The sequence below is a fragment of the Battus philenor genome, unplaced genomic scaffold, assembly GCF_028537555.1.
Source record: "Battus philenor isolate CCGP_79_NKW_IND1 unplaced genomic scaffold, ilBatPhil1.0.hap1 SCAF_5, whole genome shotgun sequence".
Taxonomy (NCBI): Eukaryota; Metazoa; Arthropoda; class Insecta; order Lepidoptera; family Papilionidae; genus Battus; species Battus philenor.
The window spans coordinates 12,142-39,259 of NW_027181715.1; the positions used below are offsets into that span (position 1 = coordinate 12,142).

Consider the following 27,118-nt stretch of genomic DNA (forward strand, 5'->3'; position numbering starts at 1 on the left):
CTGAGAAGGCCGCCGGCGTGAAGATTGATATATGTCAATAAATTGTCACTCGAAGGCATCAATAAAACAACTGACAACTTCCAAAGTTATTTAATAACGATAAGTCGGCGCGCACGCCTGGATCTGTATTCTCCTAATATATACAAACAATTGTTTACTAAGTACCACCAGCACGTAACTGCCACTTTACAAAGTCATGGCGGGGAGCAGCGACGCGGGGCCGGCTCAGCTGAAGCGGTGCCGGAAGGAGAGCAGCCAGCGCGCGCCGGCCGCCGGGGCAGCAGGTGCGGCGGCGGGCGGCGAGCCGGGCGCCTCCGTCAGCTCCGTGAGCAGCGTGGTGGGCGGCGGCGCGGGGTAGTACACGGCTGGAGCGGGCGCGGGCGAGGAGCGGCGCGCGCGCGAGCGGCGCAGCGTGCCGTTGCGCGCCAGGCGCAGCGACACGCGCTCGGGGCACGAGCCCAGCGAGTCGTCGCGCGTGTGCTCGGGCGAGTCGCGCGCGCTCCGCGCCGCCCGCGCCCGCCGCGCGCAGAACAGCTTCAGGAACACACGCTTGAACTTCTCCCCGAAGATCACGTAGATCACGAAGTTCACGCTGCTGTTGATGGTCACCAGGAGGTTACTCGTCTTTACCAGCGGATCGAGATTGTCGAACTCGTCGCCGAGAAACACTTCGAAAGCGTTGGTGACGAGAGGCAGAATGTTGCAGAGGAAGAAGACCAATACGACGACCAGCAGCATGGTGGCCAGGCCGAGCTCTCGTCGCTGCACGCGCGAGAGACGCGCGCGCTCGGCCTGTGCGCGCCGCACCTGCCGCACGATGCACGCGTTGAGCGCGGCCAGCGCCGAAAACGGCACCGCGTACATCACCAGCAGATACATCCAGTGGATGTACACTACCACGTAGCGCTCCGTGCGGAAGCTCAGGTCAGCCTGTACGCAGTAAATGAGCTCGCCGTCGGGGTCGCCCACAGCGACCACTTCCGCTTCGAAGAACTTGGGCGCGTTGTAGGCGAGCGCGAAGGCGGCCGTGCCGAGCACGTACCAGCGCGCTCGCGACGAGGTGCACAGCGCCTTGGCACGGAAGGGATGGCACACGGCCACCCAGCGCTCCAGCGTGACAACGAGCGTGAGGTAGACCGACATGGTCTGCGCAGCGTTGGCCAGTGGGTAGGCGTAGGGCGTGAGCAGCGGACACACGCGGTAGTAGTAGTGACGCATCGCGCCCGTGTACGGGAACACGGCCGACAGTCCGAACAGCAGCACCGAGGTGAGGATGAGCAGCGTATCGCACGCCGCCAGCCCCACCAGTAGGCAGTTGACAGACGAGCGCATCTGCGGCCGCGACAGCACCAGCACGGCCAGTGCGTTGCCCAGCAGCCCAGCCGCGCCGATGCCATTCAACAGCACACCGTGCACCACGAAGCGGAACAGCTTGTCGGAGGCGGGCACGCCCGCGTCCGTCTCGCACTGCAGCGCCGTGCCGTTCATGGCGCTGCAGTCAGCGCCCGCGCCTGCTCCGCGCCGCCCGCCGCATCTGCACACGGATAGAGCATCAGTTCCTCATTCTTACACGGAAGCAGAAAAAGAAGAATGGGATGCAAGGAAGCCTACGAAACAATAAAGAATAATTTTTCTGCACACTTCTGTCTCTTTACCATAGGAGACATTCTTGCCTTTCATTGGACCATTAATGACACCTAGACTCTCACCCGATAGAATTATGTAAAGGTTAATGGGATACGCTACGCGATCAGTGCCAAATGGCGAATATCGGTGTTTGATGGGCATGATCACCATCTGGCAGTGACTGAGCTGAAAGCGAATGTAGCGATTCTTTACCAAAATTGAATCACTGGTATGGTAGTACATAGGTTATACATCGGCAAGCCCTAAAGTACTAGTACAACCCAGAAAACGCTTCCAATGGAGCGATCAATATGCTGCGTTAGTTTTTTTCTCTCTCACCGTCAATGAAGGCTAGGAATGTATAGAAATGACTACACAGAGATTGTTAAGGTTCGGAAAACCGAACTTTTACCGGAAGACTCAAAGAGGTTACTCATCATTATACCTATGTAGGATAATTTTGTTCAGGGTGGTAACGAGAGAGAAATCACTGTGCTCCGTCCGCACCGAGACGTCAATATCAATTATGATTTCAATTACAACGCTAAAACGCGAGGCCTGCTGTCGTGTGTGCAATATAATTTTGAATTCATTCCTGCCCGATGCTACCGCACCTCCAACGTATCGCTGGAGCTAATGCAACCAAACTGTACGCCCGCATCTAAACAGCCTTGCCGAGGCCGGGCTGCGCAAAGCTCGGGGTCACCAGCGCGCCGCAATTAGCCGCCTGCTGCTTGTCGCCTGCTGCTTGCCGCCTGCTGGTGCAGCGCTGCTTTACTCTGTGGCTAAGTTATATGCACTCGGGCAGCAGCCGCAGTCCGAATCCTGTGAGTTGAGCCTTGGCGTCCGTGCTAAGAGCAACTGTGCCGGAAATCATTCCAGTAAAGCCACATCAGAATTCAGAAGATTTTTTTTTTAAATTTCACGCGGAGATTTTAGATTCCTTGTTAGCTTTTGCAACAAACGTAAAAGCTAACACAACCCACCTTCAATTAAAAAAAGCAAAGCGTGTTAGCTTCTAGAAATTATGGCTTTATTCTGTTCAATGTTACGAAAGCACGTCTCCTATGTAACTAAATCGCCACCCCCGCGCCACCATTTACTAACGTTTGATCGATCTGCTTCCATAAATTTGCTTCGAAATCCGAAACCACATATTCGCGGATTCCTTTGTGCAAATCCGAGGTCAAACAAGATTAAGCGCAACTGAAACGGACGATCGGTAACTAAATAAACACACCGAGCTGAGCGCACGCAAGGAGTCGCAGAAACTGGACCATTTTGGACAGCAGTTCCAATGTAGGCAATTTGTGCACTTTTCCAAAGAGAAAAACTTCATTATTACGACCCTAAACAAACACGGAAGAGATTTAGATTAAATTGTTTACCAAAAAAGTAGTACATTTTTTTTATTTTAGCCTAAAAAAATTAAAAGATAATATTGCCTGAGAATAAATTGTTCAACTGTTGCATACAGATTATTAGTTAAAGTGATCACAAAAACCATCGGATTGTAGAGACTATTATCAGATTAGGACACATTTGAATCTCTTCGTTTTAAAGCCGAGGGGTGTCGATATACGCACAGCTCAATTTATTCTAATCCGTCAAATGCTGCTCTCCCAGCATTCTTCTCTTGACGTTCACACGCGTGACTGTGTTTGACTAAAAATGGAAAATACTTTGAAAAAAAATGGAACATTCCAACATCGAAGTTAGGCTGAGAAAGCTGGGCTGGAAATTAGTATTGAACGGGCAGAGTTAGCTTCGGTTAAAAACAGTAGGTATGCTGAGAATGCCTATTACTTATTAATTGAAACTTAAAGACAGCAAGCGCATGGGGCGAAGCCGTCTGTCTCACAGGAGGTATCAGTTCGGCACAGCGGTGCTGCCAGCCGGCCCGGTAAGATGTCGGCCAGCGCGCGTCGATCCATTCGATTATTAGGAATCAATCACAGCCATTGAACAGAAATTGAATTCATCAAGGCGCGCGTCTGCCCGCAATCGTTTCGCATCAATCAGCGCAGCGCGATACATCTCCCTCCGCGCCGCCATCCATAGCGCTCCGCCGCTCAATAGGTGAGCGATGGACGCGGCAGTCGCGATATTGTCTGCTTCGGCCTCCATTACGGTATCTACGATGGTTTTAAATTAAGAAATGGCATCTATCTGCAACCCGCAAAGCCATCGTTTTTGTTGCAACCGTGCCGACGGATGTCTCGAATAGGGGGAATATTATGAATTTAAATGAAAATATACGTCGAAAAATCAGTTCATTATAGAAGTAAGTTTACTGCAGCGTGTAGAGTAAAACACAAAGTTCCGTTATGAACAACAAAGCAAATTGACGGAAGACATTTAGATGATATACTTTTAAAAAATTAAATCTGTTTATATTCCATTGTTCGATGCTTTCATTAAAACTACGTGTCAAATTACATTTCATCAATTACATTCTTTATTTAAGCTTGAAAACACAAATCCGCTACCAGACAGCCAGATCGCACCTGTGACGTCACGGCGAGCGGTCGCCGCGCTGGGAAGGCGGCGGTGTATTTGCGGACGCAACTGGGAACTCCGACGCGAGCGACGAAGATATTTTTCAGAAACGCTCAGACAGCGAGCAATATATTCTCTACTATCGCAGAGTTTCTTGAATACCGATGGCCATTTTAAAGGTGATTTAAAGACCTTGTTATAGACGTGCAAATTATTAGAAACCCCGCGTAGTTTTTACTGCTTATATTGGATAATTTTGTTAAAATGAAAAACTTCTATCACTTGCTGGCCAATCAGTTGCCGGCTCTCGAGCCGTGCGTCCAGGCAACGTGTGTTACTCAGAAACTCGCAGATTCCCAACCCGTCCTGTCGACGGCGGAAGAAGGAATAACTCATGGCGTCGACACGGATTCTGACCTGACCTCCCCACCGTGTACGACGCTGAAGGAATAATACCGGAAAGGTCGCCCTTCCGACAGTAATCCCCGCCAATCAGCGGCCGCAGCTGCCCAGCACGCACCACGAGGTACCACGAGGCACCACGAGGCGATGATCTTACGTTACTCTCCGCAGCTGACGCAAGCCTCACCGTCATCGCTGGTAAATTTCGACCATTGATTGTTCCTATCTGCTTTGTATGAAAGCTAATTAAACAAATCGCATACAAAAGGTCACATAAAAAGCCTTAAGGACACATAAATTCAAACCAATATCTACTTGATTTATTGTTCTTTAAAGTAGTCTCCCTGACAATCGATGCATCATTGAATCTTCTAAGGTCGTTCTGAAAAGTTGTGGGCCTCTTTTTTTAAGGCTCACCCACCACGGCGTTTCCGAACACAACCAGATGCCAGATCTAATTTCGTCAGCATCTCTGAACCATAATTCTGAAGAATTTCTTTTAATTTAGGGTATATGCCGAGTGCGTTGACGCGTTGTCTTGATGAAGGGCTCTACTGTGTGAACGTTGCTACCAAACTTTTTTTTAAAAATAACATAAATAAATGATAGTACCACAGTGCTATAACTGTATTATAGTTTTGTAATAGCCTGACCTACCAAAGAATGAGGCGATCATCTTTTTCTGACGCTTCTTTCTCTCTCAACCTTTCTAGACAACTCTTCTATAGGAAACACCCGAGATGAACATTGTACCTTGGTTTAAATAACAATAAATCCGTTTCGTTACCTGTTACAATGTCAGCATTTGAGGCACCACCGTTGAATTTCAATACAACTTCACAACAGCAATCAATGCGATGGCGATTTTGAGTTTCGGTTTAAATTTGAGGTAACCTTCTAGTAAAGATCGTTCTTGTAACTTTGTTGCTGAATGAGATTGCAACAAAAAAAACAAGAAATTTGTGCAAGTAAATGAAAAAATGTCGTAGTGTAGGTGAAAACATTGGTAAAGAGTTCCATTTTTATTTATATTTGAAGTGGCCAGTTCAATGAACGAAACGTAGCGCGCGCCGGAGGCGGACAGCAGCCTCCATAACGTTTACCGAAGAGTTCGGTTATATTCAGAAGTGTATCGGAGTGTTGTCCGGCGACAGAGCTCGCAACTCCCAACCCCGGTGAGCCCACACATGACCGGCGGGCGGTCTCGCGGGACGCTGCCGAGCTATGCGCCCGATAACGCACACACCCGCCCGGCGCACGTGACCTGTCCGCTCAGCGCCGCGCGCGCGCTATCTGTACAAACAAACGGAGATAAATACTCGAAAGCTTATTTATCGTCGGGAAGTGGATCGTTCGAGTGGGGAAATAAAATTGGGCGCACCTGAAAAAGTTTGCACGCGCTTGTCCTTCGGCCCAAACTCACGAACACGAGATGCTCTCGACCGGCGCGCTTGCGAGTTGCGTCGAGCGGGCAACGCATTTTAATGAAAGTGCACACGCATTTATTTAGAGTGCTGCTAGCAAGTCGATTCGCTGCACTTGAAATTTCACGCCTTTATTGAATGTACGCGGGCGAAAGTTTTCTGCGCTCATTCAATTTTATCGGTAATCTGTCGCATCTACAAAACTTATTGATGGTGAGAGTAATAGTCGTCTATCCACCAGATCTAAAGCATCATCGTCTGTTGCCGGCCGTGGAAATATAAAGCACCTCCCGGCATCCACAACGGGTTCCTCAGGGCGTTGGCTTTGGACCCGATTTATTATGTTCCCGCCATGCATTGCAAAAGTTAAGTAATAAAGTTCACCGCTCTTACCATCCTTTGTGTATTTGTTACTCTGATCGTTGCGACGCAGTATCAACTGTTGTCAAATAAGGTAAGAATGGGGACGGCGGTACGGAACGGTAACGCCGGAATTTCAAAGTCCAAAAAACCGGAGGCATTTTCATTTGGACCTTAGCTTCCACTCACAGGCGATAATCCGCGCGTGCCCCGGTAGGATCAGTTCTCTGATCTGCACATTCATTACTTTGGAGAATCGCAAGCAGCCGGCGTTGCATGTGTCTGCTGTGCAATTCCTTCTACACGCACTAAAGCCTCATGCATAAGTGCATTTAGTTTTGGAACAAAATTAGTAGAAAATGGAAGCTGTGTTTCGGGCTTGTTCGACATCGCCGTTGGCTTGCGATCGTGCGGGCACTCGTTCTAACCAAACAGTTTCCAAACTCCGCGCCTCGCGATGTTTTGCGCGGTACACAGAGTCCGTCGGAGTGGTCGGGCGCAGACGAACGTCGACATTATTAATACTTTGGCTGTCTATTGTCGTCTATTGTCTCATGTGAAGTTTTTGCCGTCAGCCTTGCGGCTTTTACAGCTTCATCGGAAACGAGTTCACGGAACGGAGGCGTCCGTGCAATGCTATCGACGGGTCTTGGTCGTCGCGCCGGAGGTCTGGTCTGGATGATGTTACCTTAATAAAGAAGAAAATAACGACCAAAGACATCAATAACGCCTAATTTTGGACTTAAACGTTTTAAACACTCTCCCGACACTGCGCTGCGGTGCGGTGCGGCTGCCGTACAATACATGTTCGTGTGAGGTAGCCCGCAGGTAGCCGCGCTCGGAAAACGACTAAAAAACAGGACTCGGGAAGAGATCGGTCAATAATTCTTCAATAGAATTCCTTTTCTCTTTAATGCTGAGATTACGTATTTTCGCAGTCGAATAGAAAAATCTGCAGCGCGAGTGTGCGAGTACTCGGCACGCGTCGTTACGCGTTTTATGATCGCGATGTGAATGGCTCCGTATGCGCTCGCAAGACCTCGACACCTACTTATATGTAGACCTTGCCACAACGACAATACGGACCGCTTTTTTCACCAGGGTGGAGAGAATAACTCAAAATTAGAAGTCACCTAGTTTTATGATGGATGGATTGAGTGAGAACCCACAAGTAAATGTCTCTAAATGTGCGTGCAAAATGCCTGGGGAGTATTTATGAGAAAGGCCATGCAACGCGCTCCATGACCACGGCTGCTCTAGCAACAGCAAACGACTACAGACAAAAAATGAAATAGTATAATGTCAGAGTCTTAGCGGGCGCGTGTGTAAATGAAGAAGTAAAAGGATGGTCGTTACTTCAAGGAAACTCGGCTATACTCGGATGATATTTTCGTAACGATGACAGCTTCATCGATCATTATCATATACATTTAAATACTTAATGTTACATCACAAGGCAGCAAAGGCTCCGTAAGCGACGTACAGTAAGTACTACAAACAATTCCAGATAAACACCAATTTGTAGTTCAGTAGTGCACTTGTACGTGTCTTCCTCCTTCACCGGGTATGGAAGCGCTCTCTGCTTTAGGCGCCGGCCGTGATCTCCGGCTGAACATCGACAACGAAAATATTTGGTGCCCGGAAGGACGGCGAGTAAATTGGGCGCCCTGCCCCCGCACTCCTCGCGGATCCCGAACGGGTTCGATGATTTATCACACGCGACAGTAATAGCGCCGCGCCGCCATCGATCACGCGCTAATGTACGCACGAGGCCCCCGCGCCGCGCGTCCCGTGCCGGCACCCGGGGCACGGCAGCCGGCGACGACGGCTGCCGTGAGGCACTTGCGAAGTGCATGGGTGCGCTCCTCCGTAATAATGTATGCTCCCTAACCAGCGTCTTGTACCATTCATGCGATTTTGTATTGACAAGCAACGAGAAACGACCAAAATCTTCATCAAGGACATATCCACACGGCCGGGCGACAGATTATTTACGCTTCATATCGCTACGCAAGATTTACATTGTTTCCACAGCGAGCGTGGCCACGTCACGCTGCAGCTGCTGCCGGCAGAGGCGACATGCTCCGCGGCCGGCGCGGTCCGTGCGGTGACTCGCGCGGCGCGATAATAACGCGCGCCGCGCTGCACGGCGACACGTCGCGTCGCGTGTATTTTAGTCTTTATGAAACACAATTCGGAGAACAGCCGCGCTGAGATCACAAAAGACATTCGCTAAAATGATTTGATAGAAATAGAAAAGTAGGAGGCGCGCGCGCGCGGGTCGCGGGACGGACAGCTCGTCGCGGCCGAATGAATATAACAAGCGAGCAAACAAATATCGCGGATCCGCGCGCGTGACGCGTGCCCTATCGAAGTGAGTTCATTATCGCAGTGCGCACTCGACGGCTCATTTGATAGACGATGGCTCTATCTGCATATTCGTACACGCCAGATAGCGCAAATGATGAGGTCGTTTGAAATAAAACTAGAAGGGGGATATAAGTCAGTATGGTAACCTAAACGGTTCTACAGAACGGGCGCTCGTTGATGGTCGCCCAGCCGTTGGCACAGTTTCAGAACCTTCTATAATTCTCTGAGACACCGAGCAAGCGTACTAAGAACTGCACGCACAGAGCGAGCTGCGGCCCGTTGCCGAGCCCTGGCGAGCTGTGAGAGTGATGGCCCCGCTCTCCTGCCGGCCTGCCTGTGGGAGTTACAAACAAACTCTCGTGGGAAACAAATTTATTTTTGTGACGTCCCAACAAAGGAAAAGTTCCTTCGTGTTTCCTCGTATCCGCTTAATTCAAGAAGTCAACATTCATCACGCCCGCCCTGCCGTGGTGCCGCACGGCTACTATTTTTGCCACAAGAGCTTGATAGTGTCAGGTTGTAGTGAGAGTAGATCCGGCCGTGATATTACTCGAGCGGTCTAACACTTGCTGTTGACTGCAGACTATGCTCTTATATACAAAGATGTTCGTCCCAGAGCGGCCTCCCGCTACCTAGTGGAATGCACTCGGCTAGCGTGACGTTCTTCAGTCGCGTGTAGACGTTGCGACACTGCCGACACTGTTCACGGACACTCGTGTCGACTTCAACGTTTGTTTTGATTCGCAGTGTTAATGACGTCGACGACATTTTTACAGTTACACACGTCGAGCGACGTAAACAATGCACCCGTTAGCGACTTCATTAATTCTGCAATCCAAATTAAATGACCCTGATTTCGGCGGTCTCTGCTTTGTACTGCGTTCTGTGAACTGTGCCGAGGCGGCTCGACGAGACCGCGCGGCGCCGGCCCCACGCGGACACGTCGTTTTCCACGTCGGTGCACGACCGGCGCCAGACGAACACGCGCGCAGTCCGAATGAAAAATTCCCTCTACTAGAGTCACTAACAAGTAACCACGCGGGGCAACGAAGCTGCGAAACGATATGCGGTCAAATCAATTTGCCGCCGCGCGTCTCCGCTCCGGCGAACGAGACATTTAAAATAAATGCATTTCTCAAGCACCTGGAAAATATCGTTAAAAGGGCTGAAATAAAATGTTCTATGCTAGCTGTGCGTCGAGCTGCCTGGGGGTTTGGACCGGGAGAAGGGGCGCGTAAGGAGGAAGTGTCAGGCAGGATGGTGGGTGCTCCTGACCGGGATGTGGTCGTGCTTGCATCCGCCGGGCGAGGAGAGAAACCAAACGTGCATCGCACAGGTTGGAGCGGCGCCAAGCAGCGGGTTGCGCAACGCGGCGCGACAATGCGCGCGGACACTACGGAAATAGACCAGCGGCGGCCGCCAATCATTAACGCACGCTCGTAATCCGATTGTAGCACTCGGATGGAGCTCGTTCTTATCGGGTTCACTCAACCCAGAATGGTCAACGCGTATCGCAGAACAGCCCATTTTGAGACTGAGATAGTCCTCATGCCTGCAAAGAAGTTTCGGCTAAGCACCTCCAGCGTGCCTCCATCTTAAATCCGGTGAAGCTTCTTACTATTAATGGGCAAATCCCATTTGTATCTCTCCAGAATGCTTTCCTTCTATAACTATTGTCATAATTTACCGGGTACAGGATCATATGCTATTTTTGTGACATAGAACTATTTTTGTGAATAAGAACGAAGTAAAGTGGTTTCGGCTCCGTGTCTATGAATGATTGCTTGCAAAAAACACCCAGTTGCAGGCGGATATACCGAAGATGCAAAGGATGTAAGATAAAAAGTTTTTGTGGTCCGTGCGTCCAACAGTGATCTGTTGAATCCAGCCAAGCTGACCAACGGTCCCACCAATCTAGGTGATCACTCGCCGGAAGCCAAAGTAGCGAACGGGTGTGATGGACTCGCCGCCGCGTAATCGGAAATTGATGTTTTCAGTAATTCATTATCAAAGTATAAACTTCGCATTAGCAAAATTATCAGAACGTAAATACTGCGGCGCAGCGTTGTCCAAGTGTTTGGTTCTCATTTTGTTTTGTTTTGTGCCAAAAAACCATTTCCAATCATTTTCAAAAAAATTTCCGTTAATAACTTATAGTATTGTGACGACCCATCATATATCCGACACAAAGGAGACAGCCGGCAACGAGAGACGGATTTTAGGAACGAGCTGGTCGGAGCCGACGGGTCTACGGACAGGTCTCGAGAAAGGCCGGGAGTTTTTCTTCTGACGAAGAACGAAGTGCTAGTTGGCACGTTATCGGGTGTCGAAGTGTAGCGCAGTTGGTGGCGTGGACCCTCCCAGCGTGTCCGCAGAGGAGCGGTCTAGTGGTCGCGCACTTACGCACTGAGCATTGCTGTTTGTAAAGCCAGCGTTCTGATGAACACGTACTTCGAATACAAGTGATATTCTATTTGAAGCCGTAAGCTGACACGTAACCGTATATTTTTTTACTCTCTCGTTATGTTCTGCATAATGCATGCTTGTCTCCCTAAACTTAAAATACAAATTGTACACACTCTAAAATGCAGACCACAGAACATTTTAACTTCATGTACTCTTCCGCTCCGGGAACTAAGTCCCGAGGAAGCTGTATAAGTCCCCGGGCTAACAGCATCAACTTCAACAGAAACCAAGCCAAGGGAACATCGATTAACTGAAAACGTTCTGCCGCCGCTGTTAGCTCTGAAGCTTAGCTCTCACCAAAGTAATAATCATATATGTATATATCTATAATCCTTTCTATGAACTGTAAAAATAAAAATAAAGTTACTTTTCTATTAACTAACTATTTTTTGCTAAAGTACTATCATGTTCACAGGTTTGAATGGGCCCGAAACCACGCGCCTGTGCCGCGAACATTATCCGAAACAGGAACTCTTTCGCACGGACAAAGTTCGTCGGTGATGCTTCCTTGTTAAATTTTAAAGTTCATCGGATGGACCCCGGGGCACTATTTTATTGGAAAATTTTGTTTCGGTGCGAAAGTGTCACAAATGTCTCGCCTCTCTGTTCTCACCTGACTGCTTTCAAGCTGCAAACGCATGGAAACGTCACATTCAAGTTGCAAATCAGAATCGTCTCTTGAACGCGTTAGTCCCCTGCGCCGGGGCCGGGCGGCTAGGGGTCGGTCGCGTTTCACCCCTCGTCCAATTTATTGCTGTAGCCATATAATATGAATTTTATGACGCAATATCCAATGTTCCCAAAGGCGCTATAATATTTTTATGTCAGAAATTAATGTCTGTCACTCGCGGTGTCTAGGCGCGTGTCTGGCCGCGTCTGGAACCGTCAGGGACGAAGCCAACAGGCCGCATTTGCGACACCGCGTGAAGAAGAGTTTAGCCAAGAGTTCACAGAGACACCAAGCGAGACCTCCACGAGCGACGTGTTTGCGAATCCATTTTAGAATTTCACCTGTACCACATACGCTACGCGACTACGGGCGCGAATTACTTCCCGAGCAACAAAGAGCGCTGCGCTCCTCACCGCGTAGCGCACGGCGGACAGGCTGATAGATTAACTTGTGCTCTCGACGGGAAAAGTGTTCTCGAAACAAAGACTCGCGCTTGACACGCGTCGACACGCCGCCGCCTAGCGGGCGGAGCCTCGCGCGCCGTGCGATCGTCACAATACATGAATGTTTCATTTCACGGCGCGCAGTACGGACCGGTTGTAAAGAACCCGGGGCACTTCATACGTCCGACTTGAAATTTGTACTGAGTCGAAAGTTTGTATATTGTTACGAGATATGAGAGAAAGATCGTCGGGCACATACGAAAATGTATGTCTTTGACGACGTTTCATTCTACAAGAGCGCGGCGCCGCTGGAGCGGTGCCGGTGACGAGGGCCGTGAACTTTGAACGTGCTTCATAAAAACCTCGCGCCGCTCGTAAACATTTTTATCTCCGACAACAATGCGCGCGGTGGCGACCCTGCCCCGGGGAAAATTCCGAAGCTTGTGCGTGTGTAGCCGCGGGGGAGACCTATTCCTGCCATGGACCACAACAACATGTCTTCCAGGCCTTCGTCCTGGTACTCGTCGCGTTGAACACTGATGAATGAACAGACACTACCTATTCACTGCAACTCACTCAAAGTGGTCTAGCATGTAAACGTCAGAAGTCGCGAAGTTCGTCCGTTTCAGGAATTACGAGCTTGTGTCGTCTAGGATCGCTTTATGAGCGCTTAAAGCGAAGTCACGAGCGCGCGAGCTTTGTGCGATCCGCGCTGAGGTACGGCTCATTAGCAACAGCTCTCCTTCCGCGTAAAATAAAAAAGTAATGATTCGAACTTTTTTCGCGGCGATCAAAATGCTAACGGACAGATGTCGTCATCAAGAAGTTGAATTTAATTTTAGTTTCCCGCACATTGGGCTCTCCTACGGCAGTAGAGACTTTACGTACAATTGATCATTATAGATGATCCAAACGGAAAATAAAGTGAATGTACGAATAAATAATGCATTATTTCAAGTCAGTAAGGGAGCATAATACATCCGAGTGCCTCGTTACCTTTGTGAAGCTTGGGCGAGCACAGCTCGTTAAGTGTATCGAATAATCAATTACATTCCCCGGGTCGTGGCGTAGCGGTAAATTCAAGCAAACGAAGCAGCCGAAGCTCCCGGCTCCGAGTGTAGCATAGAAAAAGAGACAGCGGCCGGCGTTGACTAACAGTAGATAACGCACTACTGGCGACTTCATTTAATTAAAGGCAGGGGTGGATGGTACTCTCCCTCAACAAAGTGTTGCTCCCGCCAGGTACGCATAGTGCGATATGTATTTGAGCCGGCGGGTGAAGCAAATGGCAGCGCACTACGAGGAGACGAGCTCCGACGACGCGGCGATTAGCAAGCTCGTCCTGATGACACCATCTCCGCGATTAATGAGCAGGTGGGGACGGAGGGGGCGTCACTTTGCGTAATCGGTTTGTTCCTCCCGCGCGAGTAGTTTACAATCACATTAGGCCCGCGACGCACGGGCGACTAAAGCTCGCGGCCCGAGCGCGCTGCAGCGAGGACTCCGTATATACGTTTGTTTAGAAGGCGCAGTAAGAGGTGGCGCCGCCGGTACCCGCGAGTGTCGGCTCTGTGTGCCTACGTGTCGTTGCGGTGATCGCACAACAAACTTATTCGAGTCGCTACAACAAAGTCCAAAGGTTACTCTCGTGTACATCCGGTACACCCAACGTTGCAGCACCTCTACGTATTTTGAAAAAGAATAGAATCACACATTTATTTATTTAAAAACTTTTTGCCTGCATCACAAAACGGGAATGTTTAATAGTTGTTAATAAGGGTTAAAAAGGTAGCCAACATTTTGAATTTTATTGAGAGAATTTGAATAAAAATGACCGTATCTATATAAATATAAGAAATAATTTTAAGTAATTTAAACAAAACTCAGATAACTCGGTCACCGCGATAGTTTTAAAATTTTGTTTTGAGGCAAACGCGACGCCTGGAGGCTAGGCGTTACAATAATTGAGTTTCTTGGAGGATAAATGCTCATGGACTACTTTTCAATATATTTTCATGTTTTTATAACTAAGCGTATAGTATTGCTTCAGGCGCGCCCCGTTCGTGTGCAACTGATTCTCGCTGTTCGTCTATGGAAGACTCCGTAACAAGTTGTTAGTCGATTCAATGTTCTTCTTGTCTAAAACCTCATGAAAGCTCACAACTGTAGCAAACAAACCGTTCTGACACGTTACCGACATTATTGCGGCGTCATATACTTTTAGTTTTGTGAAAGCGTGTGCCACATATCGTCATTTGCAAAAAACGCATTAAAAGTTAAAAGTTTACGAAATCGCTGCTCTAAGTGAAACAACGTGCCGCGGTCGTTTCGGCATCGATGATGGGAGATGAATAATAGATTCACTATGACAGCCCAAAGAAAAATGTGATGGCGCTGCCCGGACATGCTTTGATTTCTCGGCTCGGCCTTTTACACATTACGCGAAGCCTGTTGCCTGTTCATTTGTTTGTCTATGTATACATTTGATGCTCGTTGCTATTACACGATAACGCTCGGCCCCATGTTGCCAGACCCATTCAAATATACGCGTGTCTCAAACAGGAAGTCCTAGCCAGATATTGCATAGTCAGATTATTCGTTGCCCCGTTCGATGGCACATGGCCTGCTGATCAGCAGTTCCGTTCATATGGAGACATCGCAAAATGCCTCCATTTGTGGAAATCCTCAAGAGTCGAATACTTTTACTGTAACCGTATTCAAGCTCTGCCGTAAAGATAGAAAATATGTAGGGCACAAATTTTAGATATACGTACATTTCTGCAAAATTAAATTGCATTTTTATAACGTAAACAACGACAACATAATTGTGCAGCTAATACATGAAAAAATCAAGCAGTGTAGTATCCAACTTTTGTCAAAGATGAATAATATGAACTCGTTTATTTCGCATTCCACTGTCACTGAACAGCTTTAACGTAACAAACGCGCGATGTAAAGTGCTTTCTCACGGAGCCGCTTAGCCGGAGTGAGCTCGGTGTCGTTTTGTTGACGCTGCAACAGCCGCTGTCCGCGCAACGCCGGCGGACAGAGCCTGTGTCGGACGTTGTTTACTGCGCGCCTAAACTTACATTAATCACATCATTTATTGTTATCTCAACGCTGCGGTGCGACTGTCTCCTCGCGGTGTTTATCTCCAAGTCCGCGAGTAGTGACGTTATCTAATGAAGGCACGTGCCTACCGGGACCCGACGCCGCGACTTGTGATCGCTAGTACGTAATGGCAACCGCTGCACCCAGTTGGACAATAACATAGCTGCGTATTAGCAACGTTTCTAGTATAGAAATTCGCTATTGTGGCGATTATTAAAAAAAAACCATTACATGTGTCCAAGGAGACCCCGATAACAAAATGTAAATGTTCTCAGATCTGAATCGCACAGCTTGCGACACAGCGCACAACCGCAGAAGCACGATCATTGCACGTCTGACAGAAGCACATCAGTTCAGAGAACAGCTCCTTGTTCTATTCCGCAGAGTTGCCGGGAGGCGGCACTCTGCCGCTGCACGCACAGGACTTTTCAACAAGCGATTATCTTCGGGCGTTAGTAGTTAAACAGGCCGCAGGATAAACAATATTTTTTACTAGACACCAAACCAAATGATTGCCGTAAATTTAAAACTTTCGCCTAAAAAGTTGGCAGCGATTGTCGTTCCGGGCGGATAAACTCGTCGGAGGCCGAACATAAAGCAGTTCACCAAGTTTGAGCGCGAATGAGTTTTAACATTTGTAGACGCATTGATCTTGCCGATGGTGACATTTATGACTAAATATTAAAACCGTTTGTATAAAATTTAGAGGATAATATTATATGTTTGTAAATTATGTTTGTATATCAAAATGCTTAAAAAATCTATGAAGTACAGGCATCAAACCTTGGGCTTTGAGGAGAAGCGGCTGTGGCGCCGATATACGCGTCCGGCGCGTGCACAGCTCACTCGCGAGCGCTCAGACAGCGCGCCGCGTACACAGCAGCACAGCAGCACAGCAGCACACGGGAACACAGTGGCACAGTAGCACAGGGACACACACACAGTTGGCGCGCACGTCGCCGCACGAAAGTTTGTCGGCAGGGAGCGCGAGTCGGCGCGCGGCTCCCGCCCGGCGCTACGCTCTGCACTGGCGCGCGTGGGGCGGCCCGCGCGCGGCGCCGCCCGCCCTCCGCCCGCACTCACCTCCCTCCCGCAGCACCCGCAAGAGGTTCTCTTAAGCGACTGCTTGTTTTCCGCACAGCGACTGCAGCAGCAAGCCGCCGGAGACGCTTTCGGTACGAACGCAGCTGACATTGTTTTCACCGGTTCTTATTTTTAAATATGGCAACTCCCCTCTTCCCCGCCGTACCAATGGATGTGTCGCGCACACGTGTGACCGCGTAACCTTGACGCAAGGTCGAGAGTAAGCTATGATTGCCAAACCTCATCTCAGACGAGATATAAAACATCGCGTGCGGTTAAAATAAAAAAAAAACTTAAAATGTAAACTAAAAGTTCTAATATCGCGGGCCACTAGAAGCTGCAGCGCCAGGAGCAAGTGTTGCCGGCTTACTGCTACTTACAGTGGGCGCCAACGGTTCGGTTGCTCTCTGTGGCCTTTGAGACATCTCGCCGCTCGGCCTTCGCCCCCCGGGCGGCGCGTCGCCGGCTGGCGCTGGTCCAGGAGGCCCGTGTGCTACGTAGGCGCGCCCGTGCAGCACGCACCTGCCGGCCTGCCGACGAACGGTAACGTCGCGTCGTTGGCAATGTCTCCAATATCAATGAGCTCTCAAAATACTTACGTTGCTTGCATCAAATAGATGATATCTAAATTTAGTTTAAGATTTTTTAGCAACGAAAAACAGAATTTTTTTGTACAGACGGTTCTTTTGATTCCTCTATTTCACAAAAATATTTGAATACATTTTGAAAATTACATTACGAGTGGGGTTTAAAAGTAATTTATCATTAATAAATGTTGATTGCCTTTAGCGTTTCCGAATTCACCTGATTTAAAACGACAGACCGCTAAAAGTCGTTCCGCGCACCTCGCGGCGCTTTGGCCTGTGCTCTCTGCGTCGGCACGTGTCGCCGGGCACTTAGGTGGTGCGCAGTTGTGGAACACACTTAGATGGACTCTCATGAAAACGCCGACTAATTTGTAAACTCAATAAAAAATTCACTTGAAAATGTGCGCGCGGGCCGAAAGTTTACCTTCCATGCAAAATTTAACTTTAGAACTAACTTTATCCTTCCAACCCGGGCGCCCACACTTAAGTTTTATCTTTATAATCCAGAGCTGATTTAATGTGACTCTTGCTCTTTTTATGAAGACAACTTTACTGAGACGCCGTGTTGTTGCTCTCTATTGATCTCTTGCAGTAACGGAGAAGAGTGATGTAAAAAGCCCGTCGGCTCGCCGCTTGTATGAGATGCGACCGAGCGAAGTCGACTGCGACAGCGGGTGCGAAAAACTGACCACTGAGGGTTATCACTAAAAACAAAATCGCAAAACTCAATAAATATTTGTAAGTTTTAGTAAAATGTGATGCAAACGGTACGGAGCGAGTAGCACAGGCTCGCAGCGACAGGGGTCACCGACAACAGGTGGCACGAAGTTTAAACACGACGACATGCCAAGTTCAAACGTGGCATGTCGACGTGTTTGAACTTTTCACAACATTTTGTTAGTGAACACTTCAACCGCTGAACGCTAATTTACTTATCGTCTAACATTGTTTGTCTCCTAGAGAAGTCTTGACAAGAACTACGGGAGTCGATCAGCAGAAGCGGTTCGTCCGCAACGGTCTCTGACCGCACATGATGGGCCCGAGTGCCCGTACAGTATTTGCCACTCTGTACTGCGCAAAGTAGCAGGCTAGACTTGTTTCGCGGCAACAAGAGACCAATTAGTAGTTGACCTCCGCGTGTGCAGTTAAAGGGATCAAGTAAACTCTGCACCGACGGCAGCCGTCGCCGTCGCCGCGCTCAGCTCGCATGTCGGCGTGAGCGTCCGGAGGGACTGCGGTACCACAAACATACAGCAAGCATAACTACAAGATAAAACTTAGAGTTGTCATAAAGATTGTTAGAAAGAAAATAAATACATGTAAAAAACTTTTAAGTTAAACGGTTTTTTGATACCCATATTGTGGTGGTTGTGGAAAAATATGTACCTAGTCCGCCATATTGGAACGGCGTCCATCTTGAATTTTAAATTTTGACATAATCATCGTGTTTTACTAGTGTAGCCCTTTCATTTGATGCAAATAATGAGAGGGTTAAGGAAAAATATGTAATCCGCCATTTTGTATCGGCGACCATCTTAGATTTATAATGTTATTGATTTTATTACATTATATTGTCATCTAAATGAAACGTGTGTACCAAATTTCAAATCAATCTGACAACGGGAAGGTGTTTAAATTTCAATTTATAATTTTGACTCAAACAAATAAATTCCGTACGGCTCGAACTAAATAAAACCGTTTAAAAATTAAATTTATTGTACGTAACATTTATTACCATTACAGTAAGTTAGTTTAATACATTAAAATAAAACCATTACAAGTTTATTGGAAGTGATCGCCATTGGTTGTACTCAGTCCTTTAAACGTCAACGCTACGGATTGTTCAAGGGACTTTAAATTATGTTGGCGTCGGTCGGCAACTAGAGCAAGCCTTACTCTATAAAACAAGCGAGAAATCATAATTCAGTGGATTATGATCAGGGCTACCTCTGATGAAGCCTGGAGCGTTCACTTCTAACCAAGATTGTGCGGATCGAGATCCAGCGAGAGACCCAGCGCTGTCTTGCTGAAAGGATTACTCTTGGTTATTGAACATTCTGTTGTTAAGGGACTTAATGTCATTCCTTCATAGCTAACACCCCACCAAACAATCACTAAAGTCTGAATGCTCACGTGATACCCTGTTGACTTATTGGGAAACTTTTTTAGAGATTTTAGCATAAATACAGTATATTTAAAAAAAAACATATTGTGTAAATCTAGAAATTTTCGCAATAGTATACAAAACTTTTCTGTGACCTCTCTTTGCGTACCGCTTAAGCAGTTGTTTATATTTTACCACCATATTCTTTTTTTAATTGTCAGTTAAAAATGACCAGTGCTTTTCTTATAGGCTAGAATTCCTAAGTTATGTTTTAAAATACGCAACATGGTTCTGGGTACTGCTTTCAAGTCCCAAGATAAAATCTTTTGCTTTGGCACAGGATATTTACGAATTCTTACCCTTACTGCTTTGATCGCCTTTTTCGTACGAACACTGCGTGGTCGGCCAGATCTTTTTCTATCACAAACAAGAGGTTTCATTGTACGTATACATAAATATAGACCAGTACACAAACACTTGAGGAATGCCAAGAGTACAAAGAATTTTAAAAATTATTTTTGATACCACACCTGCTTTGTGTAATGCAATAGCAGCGTTCCAGTTCTCTTTATCGCCCCACTCCATTTCAATATCAAATAAGAGTTAACAATATACTGGCGCGGAAGTAAGAAAATACGATGAACAATCAAATAAAGTGACAGACAACAAATTCAAAAGTAATATTTTGTTTATTTTTATATTTAATAGTATTTATGGCGAGACGAAGTATACGTCCGAACCCTGATCTTGCTGACTTCTGCCGAAAATGCGGGCCTGCAATGTCTTTCGGATTTATTTCCCACGAAACGCGTACGCAGGGCTGTCAACAAGCAGTAAAGTTTTACGGGACCTTTATTGTTCTGCAATTCGCGCTTAATGCGAATAACATTTCGTCATCAAACCCGCACGCGGCTGGGCGAGTGTTCGTCACCGCGGCGCAGAATGTTCTCCTCGCCGTGACGTCACACGTTAATGCTAGTTATATGTACGATACCATTTACGGTATAAGCGGAGCGCCGCGCGGGGGCGATGCAAGGATTTAATCGCTTAAAACAAAAATAAATTGACGCCGGTCATTAGACAGACTCTATCGAGTTTTACAACCTCCGTCTAGACTACGTTTTACGTGTCTTAAGATACGAAGGGGGGGGAGGCGCCGTTTTAATTAAAAAACGCCCGGCGGAGGTGAGCCGCGGCGACGCGCGGTCGCTTCGAATGCTCGAGGTTCCCCGGCGCCCAGCGCACCGCCGCAGCGGCCCGGACGGACGGACCGGCTGAGCCGGCTCGTAAGCCGCACTTCCCACAGCTAACGCGCGCTAATTAGGTTTACATCTCATCGTATAAATCTAAAGCAAGTTTCATTAAAAATTTCTCTTTGAAACGAAAACTTCCAAAGTTCAAATCTTCGGTGCGGAGTTATGTCGAGTCAGAATATCAATTAACGCCGCACATCCATCTTACTGCCTCCCTCCCTTTCAGTTGAGGGAAAGAGGACGGAGGAATATTCTACTTTTCTATTAGGGACAGGATTATCCCTGAAAGTAAACAGTATATCCAGACGAGTGTTCGCTAATGCCGGTGACGTATAGACGCCGTAGCGGCCGCGGGGCGTCTGATCGAGTTTACCTTCCGAGTAAACGGATTTACATTCGAAACGAAGGATTGTAAGTACAGCGCGCGTAACATACACCAAAAAAGCAAAATATGTAAATAACTCTTTATATCTGCGCAACATGAAAAAATACGATTTATTTTATGATACTACGTCTTAATACAATTTGTTTGAAAGACTTCTCCGCCCCGACGCAATGCGAGGGCGGAACACTCGAGAGGATAAATAATGTGGCACTCGTCCGCGACCCTCGGCCTCCGCAGGCTCGGCTCCACTGCTCGCCGAGTCTCCACTGCCCGCTGGTGTCGCGCGCTGCGTGCTCGCCCCGCGCGACGAGACGGATCGTCAAGCCGCGCTGACGGAGCTCGAGAAAGTGCTGCGTCTCTTTCTATCATCAAGCTCCCCGGCAGTTCATCATCGGCTTCAGATATTTGTCGTAAATAATCCTGTGTGAAACCAACGTATCTTTTGAAACCGTCATTTGATGGATATCCTTGCAGCTCGGTCATACAAACACTTTAATAGGGAACGTTTAGCTCGCGGCCAGTCACTGCACGCAAGGACGTCGTCGCGACACAAAATTGTTGGACTTCGACTGCGCAGAGCACAACATGTTACCGCGGATGTAATATTGAGAGGGATCATGACACACGCGAGCCGCGCATCAGTCGTGGAATTAAAAAAGCGCGCTGCGTCCGAGCGTCACGTTGATTTACTTATAAAAGTCCCTTTTCCTAATTCCTCTTTTTAAAATATTGATATCAACAGACAAGAAAGTAACAGATCTATTTGTAAGAAAACCATAATTTGTGACTCTGAACAAACTACCAACGTACAATGCACTTGCAAACTACCAAAAGACCATACACTGGCCGTAAAGCCCGCGCCGGACTTCGGTCGGGCCGTTTCATACTCATCGAACGAACGCCGCGTCTGCGGCCCACTGAGCTGCTGCACCGCACGCGAGGTTCGCCGTGCGGGTGGGGAGGTAGGAGCAGCAGATGATAGCTGTCGCGGGCGGTGACGTCACGCGACAGCGAGGCGGATGAGCGTCATCGATGTCGGCGGCGATAAAGGCCCAGCAATCGTCTGTCAACCGCCGACGCCCGCCGGCGAGTGATGGATGACGGCGAGCGGCGGGCGGCGGGCGGCGGGCGGCGGGGAGTGTCCTTGCATCGCTCGGATAATAGTAACGGCCGAAGCCCGATCCCGGCGAGTGGGGACGAGTGCCCCGTCTAAGCCCAATAAGGCCGCGTGCACGGTCAGCACAGAGTTATAGGCAGTTCACATGTTATATTATTCGATGACGTCATTCACATGGTGTGATCGTGCAGGTACATTGGCTCAAGTGTAAGCGGCAGGCGCAAGCAAGCACCCGCCCATTAACATTTTGATTCCCAATATTTTTTATCGCTGAAACGAAACTAGAAAACCATTCCGAACGACAAGTGTTTAACCATCCGTACGGAAATATTTTATAGGGCAGCTGTTAAAGACGTTGTAATGTGAGGATCTAAAAAGACGCCGTTTAGTATACGTTGCTTCGCCAAAGCTGCGGATTACTTTTTGTGTTTCGTGCGAATGTTACAACGTGTCGACGGGTTTCCGGGGCCGTAGGGATATTCCGTAGCCGCGTCAAACGTAGCATAAGAAACGCAGCTTAATTAATTTTTATTAATTTTTTGTTACATCTTTGACAACGTGAAGCATTATACGTGGTCGTGCAATTATTTAACTAAAACCCACCATCACTATTGCAAAAAAAGGCAGCAGCGTGTGGAACGCGCGGCAGAAATGCCAGAGTAAAATGTTCCCGCGGAGGTTGAATCTCCTTAAGGTCGCGTTTAATTTCTCGCCAAAGTCCAGCCACATTTGGAAATTAGGAGTAAAATCCGCCCTGCAATGAAAGAGATCTGTCCGCGTAGGTAATGATTGGCACTTCCTTCCAGCAAGAACCTCTCGAGTGGTCATCGCCGCCGCTGATTACGAGACTGAAAATTTTGGAGAGAGAAATTTTGAGAATTTTACCTTCTGCGGCACTGTTGTATAAAAATGTCCAGGCGGGGCATGTCGGCCCTGCAGCAGAGGCTACTCGGTCGCTGCCCAGAAAACCCGCAGCAGTGACGATGATGTGTTCGCTGCAGTGTCTTCCGAATCATGACCCCGGCGATGAACACTGCACGTGCCGCATGTACCTTAGTTAACAAACGTTCAAATTGGGTAAATTAAAGGTAAACACATATTGTTATGCTATACGTATGCATGTGTGAGTAACTGAATGTAATTCTAGTGATTTGTCGCGGGCGCTCGGCGGGCGCTCGGCGAGTGTGAACTGCGCTTTCTTTTAATATTGTACACTGTGGCAATTTTTCTATGAGCCTATTGTAATTCGCCTGAAGTCTCCGAGCGGCGGGGGCGCGGGGTGCGGGGCGGCGGTCGGCAATTAGCCCGGCCGCGCGCGGCGACGCCGCCGGAATTAATGGAGGCAGATCAACTGAAGTAGCGGCTCCGTGCCCGCGGACGCAGTAATTAGATAATGCGATGACTTGTCGTCTCTGCGCTGTGCCATCACTCCGAAGGGACTATTTGTGTGTTTATATGTGTAGCAATGTTACAAATAATATATGAACGCTTGTCCAGATACGTAGAGAACTGAACACAATATTTCTGAATACAAATTCGAGTCGTAAACGATCACTTTCCTGCGAGCGGAGCGCCGACATGGCAGCGCTGCACCGCACCCCCCCCCGCACCCCCCTCGCCCCGCCGCAATAAGGAGCCGCTTGACGGCACAATCGTTTGATTTATTGTTCCGCTTGCGCCGCGACGCCGCCGCCGGCTGCCCCCGCGGACTCTCGTCGCTCTCCGTTCTAAGATTTTGATCACATGTCGGAATCAGTTTTTCACATACGTGACCATTTAAAACTATTTATCATTTCAATCATCTGTTTACTGAGTCAATTTACAACAAAGTTGGTAACTCAGACGGTGACCGGGGCGGCGTTCGGAACACTCGCAGTGTCCTACACGTCACGCAAACGAATATTAAAATGATAACTCGGTTTCCTCCATTGCTCTTATATATTTAGGATGTTTGTCGAAGAGATCGCGACACAACAGAACATATGACCAAGTTTATTGAAGGCCCCTCTTAGATCAGGGCGTGGCTTTATTTTAGATTGAAAGGGAAATTAGGTCGAAATCAAGGTCAATGTCAAATTGGGCTCTTTTGAGAAATTACAATATTAATTCACACAGACACAAACAAATGTATATATACATAATAAGCAAGAAACATTTCATAGAGCTTCTATTTTCGACATGAGCTGATATCTCAAGTTGAGTCTTATTCGGAGACCGGGTGCTCGACAACACGTCTGCGACGACGTCTGTCACGACAAAGGTCTGCGCCCGCGTCACCGGTGCGTGCATGTGCTCGCTGCACTAATTCGGCACACTAAGTTCGCCCGTCGGCTACGCTCGCCCACAAAATCTTACACCTATTATTCATTCAGACATCACATCAGTATATATACGACTCCCACACGAATGAAGTTTAATTATCCTCTTAACGCACACAAGTAATAACTGAATATAGCGCTGCCTCGGCGTCGCCGTCATTCCGCCGGACTTGACGGTGTTTCCCGGCATCAAATCATCTCCATCAAGCCGAGGCGAGGCGGGCGGGGCGGGCGAGGCAGGTGCGTCGCAACTGAATCACTCGTCGAATATCCGTGGAACATGCAAATCGCGGCGTTGCAATTTGCATGTCAATTGTGTATCGACGACCATTTGTGTAGAGGTCGTCGGCCCGGGGCGCCGCTTGACCGTCGCTGCTCGTCCGTAGACCGACGCTGACGCAGCTCTTGGTCTTCGAGATGCAGTACTTAACTAAAAGTAAATAAATGGACTCCGCGCGTGAGAAGTGGAGGCGAGCGACAACGGTTTACTCTCACTGACAAATGCCCTCCCCCCCCCCCGCGCCGCCGCCGCCGCCGCCGCCGCTCACCCTCGGGCAATGAGATGGATTAAGTCCCGTTGAGGACGGAACCCCGCGCGCCCCGCCCGGCGCGGTCGCTGTGTGGCTCCCAAACAAAATATTTTACCGACAAAAAAACATCCGTCCGCAAAATTAATATTTCATTTGAGCGTAATAACGATAATTATGACACTTCCAGTTGGAAGTTTCCGGCGTCAAGCGTCTTTAGACGTCAGGCGTCACGCTGCGCGACGCGGCGACCCCTTTCATGATTGAATTACTCATTAACTGTTAATACCAAAATTAGGTTTTTTAGTCGTTATCGACTCGAAGCGCGTCTATAGAGTTTTTGTACGAGTTTTTTGTACCGAGCAGAGGGTTTTGCTGTGTCTTGACTTTGCCCTCAGTGGGGAATCTTGCTCTGCTTGATGATCGTCAAAGGCCGCTCGGACAGCTGACGGAATTCATGTCGGGGGATGTTAAAAATTGGAGCCTCGCATAGACAAACTTGACGTACGCGCGGCACAGTGCCGCAGTCGTATCATCCACTTAATGATAATATTCACGTCGCACGACTCACGACGTTGCGTTCTTTGCAACAGTCGCTATTAAAGTGTTTGACCTCAGCTCATAGGCCTGTGATTTTCGCGTTTTCGGGACGGGGTGTTCAGCCCGTCCGGCGCGTCGCTGTTCGTTCTGTCAGAGCCTGCGCGCTTACGAATTACTTTCCTTTGATGCAATGTCTACCTACATGCAGTAGGGTTTATAGGTCGCGTGCGAGCACACGGGGCTTGATCGGTTAATTTCGCACAAAATCACAATTTAAACGTAAGCACTCCGGAAATTAATTCGACAGGAAACACATGCGAAGTTGATTTCGCTTCGCGGCTCTGCAGCCGGCGCGTTCACAAATAATTGTTTGTATCCGTCATTAAGTTGTACTCGTCCGCGCCGGTCGCCGCGGGGCACCCATTTAAAGTTACACTGTATAATGTAAACAGCCTTGAACGACATAATACCTAGAAAATGAACAGACTGCAAACTCCTCTGAAAGTAACGAGCGTCTAGCTCGGTTCACTCGGAAGTTGTGATGGCTTCATCCAATCTCGTACCAAGGCCGCGGTGCCATTAGCAGGCGCAACAAGTACCGACTTTCTGTTGTAATAATTACTTATATCGCGCTACGGATGCTTCAGTAACTGACGGTACGGACCTTCGGCACGCAGTAGCACGAGCGCAAGTCGGCCGGATTATATTTGCGTTGCTGAAATAGAGTTCCGGCACTTCCGTGTACGTACTCAGTTCCTGTTGTGTGGCTTCTAGCAAAACACGTTGGCAGACGGAACGTTAGCCGCCGGGCAGTATAAACGCGGAGTGTACACAGGCGGCACGCGCGTGCAGGGCGTGCGGCGAGGCTTCCTCTGTGCGTGGATCTGTTTGCGCTGTAAATTCCCCATAGCGATCACTTTACTTCTACGTAAAGAGAACATAAAAGTTAAGTCTGTGCAATCACTTAAAAGTTTTATACAACACAGTATTATATTATCGAGTTTTTTTTTTTAATTTTAAAATTTATTGTATGAGAATTCTGAAGCATTCCTAAAGAACTTCATGGAAATAAGGAAAAGAAGAAAAGGTCTAGAGTTTTGCTTCGCTCTCTCCGCCGACGCCCGACGCCGTCCGGTAAAGCCGTTATGGACGTACAGCAGATGATGGGTGGACTCTCTACACGGATGCCTGGCCACATTGCACACCGGTGCTTGTCCATATCGAAAATGTGATATAAGTAGATTAAATTGTAGAATAATTTGTGATTTCACGCAGTAATGGTGCTCAGTGAATGATTACATTTGATGTGTTTGAAGTTATGCCGCTTGCTAATTTAGGCTTTTGCAGCTTCATCGAAATTAAATTCGCAGAAACGAGAGGTCTGCAGTCTAAAAATTTACACTGCGTGAGCGAAGCGCAGTTACGAGAGACAGAGATACAGAGGTATAATGTAAGTTATATGAGACGAGGGTCTCCCCAGACCGCCCTCGCTTGAACGCGGGTTAGTCGGGCGCGGCAGCCGCGTCGTAAGTATAAGTGTGATGGCTGTACGGTGCACCATGCCCGACGGGGGCTTGATGTGAGGCGCATGTCCTGACGTCGAAACGGGCGGCGCTATACAAAGAAAGCGTTCAGAAGGACCGGAAGCTTTGCGGAGTTTCGCGGCACATACCATACAGAACTCGTCATTATACGGGAAAACATATAAGTAGACAGATTGTAACAGGTTACGGTAGTGTTCAGTACAGCAGTATTCACATATCAACTTGTAAAAGAACAACTGTTAGAAATAATTTACGGAATCAAAGCTCAATGAAGCCGGGCGACGGTGAC

General features: G+C 48.2%; 1 protein-coding gene across 1 annotated transcript; it reads right to left on the reverse strand.

Annotated features, from left to right (window-relative positions):
- Positions 1 to 136: 136 nt before the first annotated feature.
- On the reverse strand, positions 137 to 16,479 carry LOC137929624 (FMRFamide receptor-like). Its single transcript, XM_068772663.1, has 2 exons — positions 16,155 to 16,479; positions 137 to 1,534 (listed from the first exon to the last, which is right to left on the reverse strand). Exon 2 carries the CDS (start codon positions 1,486 to 1,488, stop codon positions 226 to 228), a length of 1,263 nt encoding a protein of 420 aa, XP_068628764.1. The 5' UTR covers positions 1,489 to 1,534; positions 16,155 to 16,479; the 3' UTR covers positions 137 to 225.
- Between the last annotated feature and the right edge of the window lie 10,639 nt (positions 16,480 to 27,118).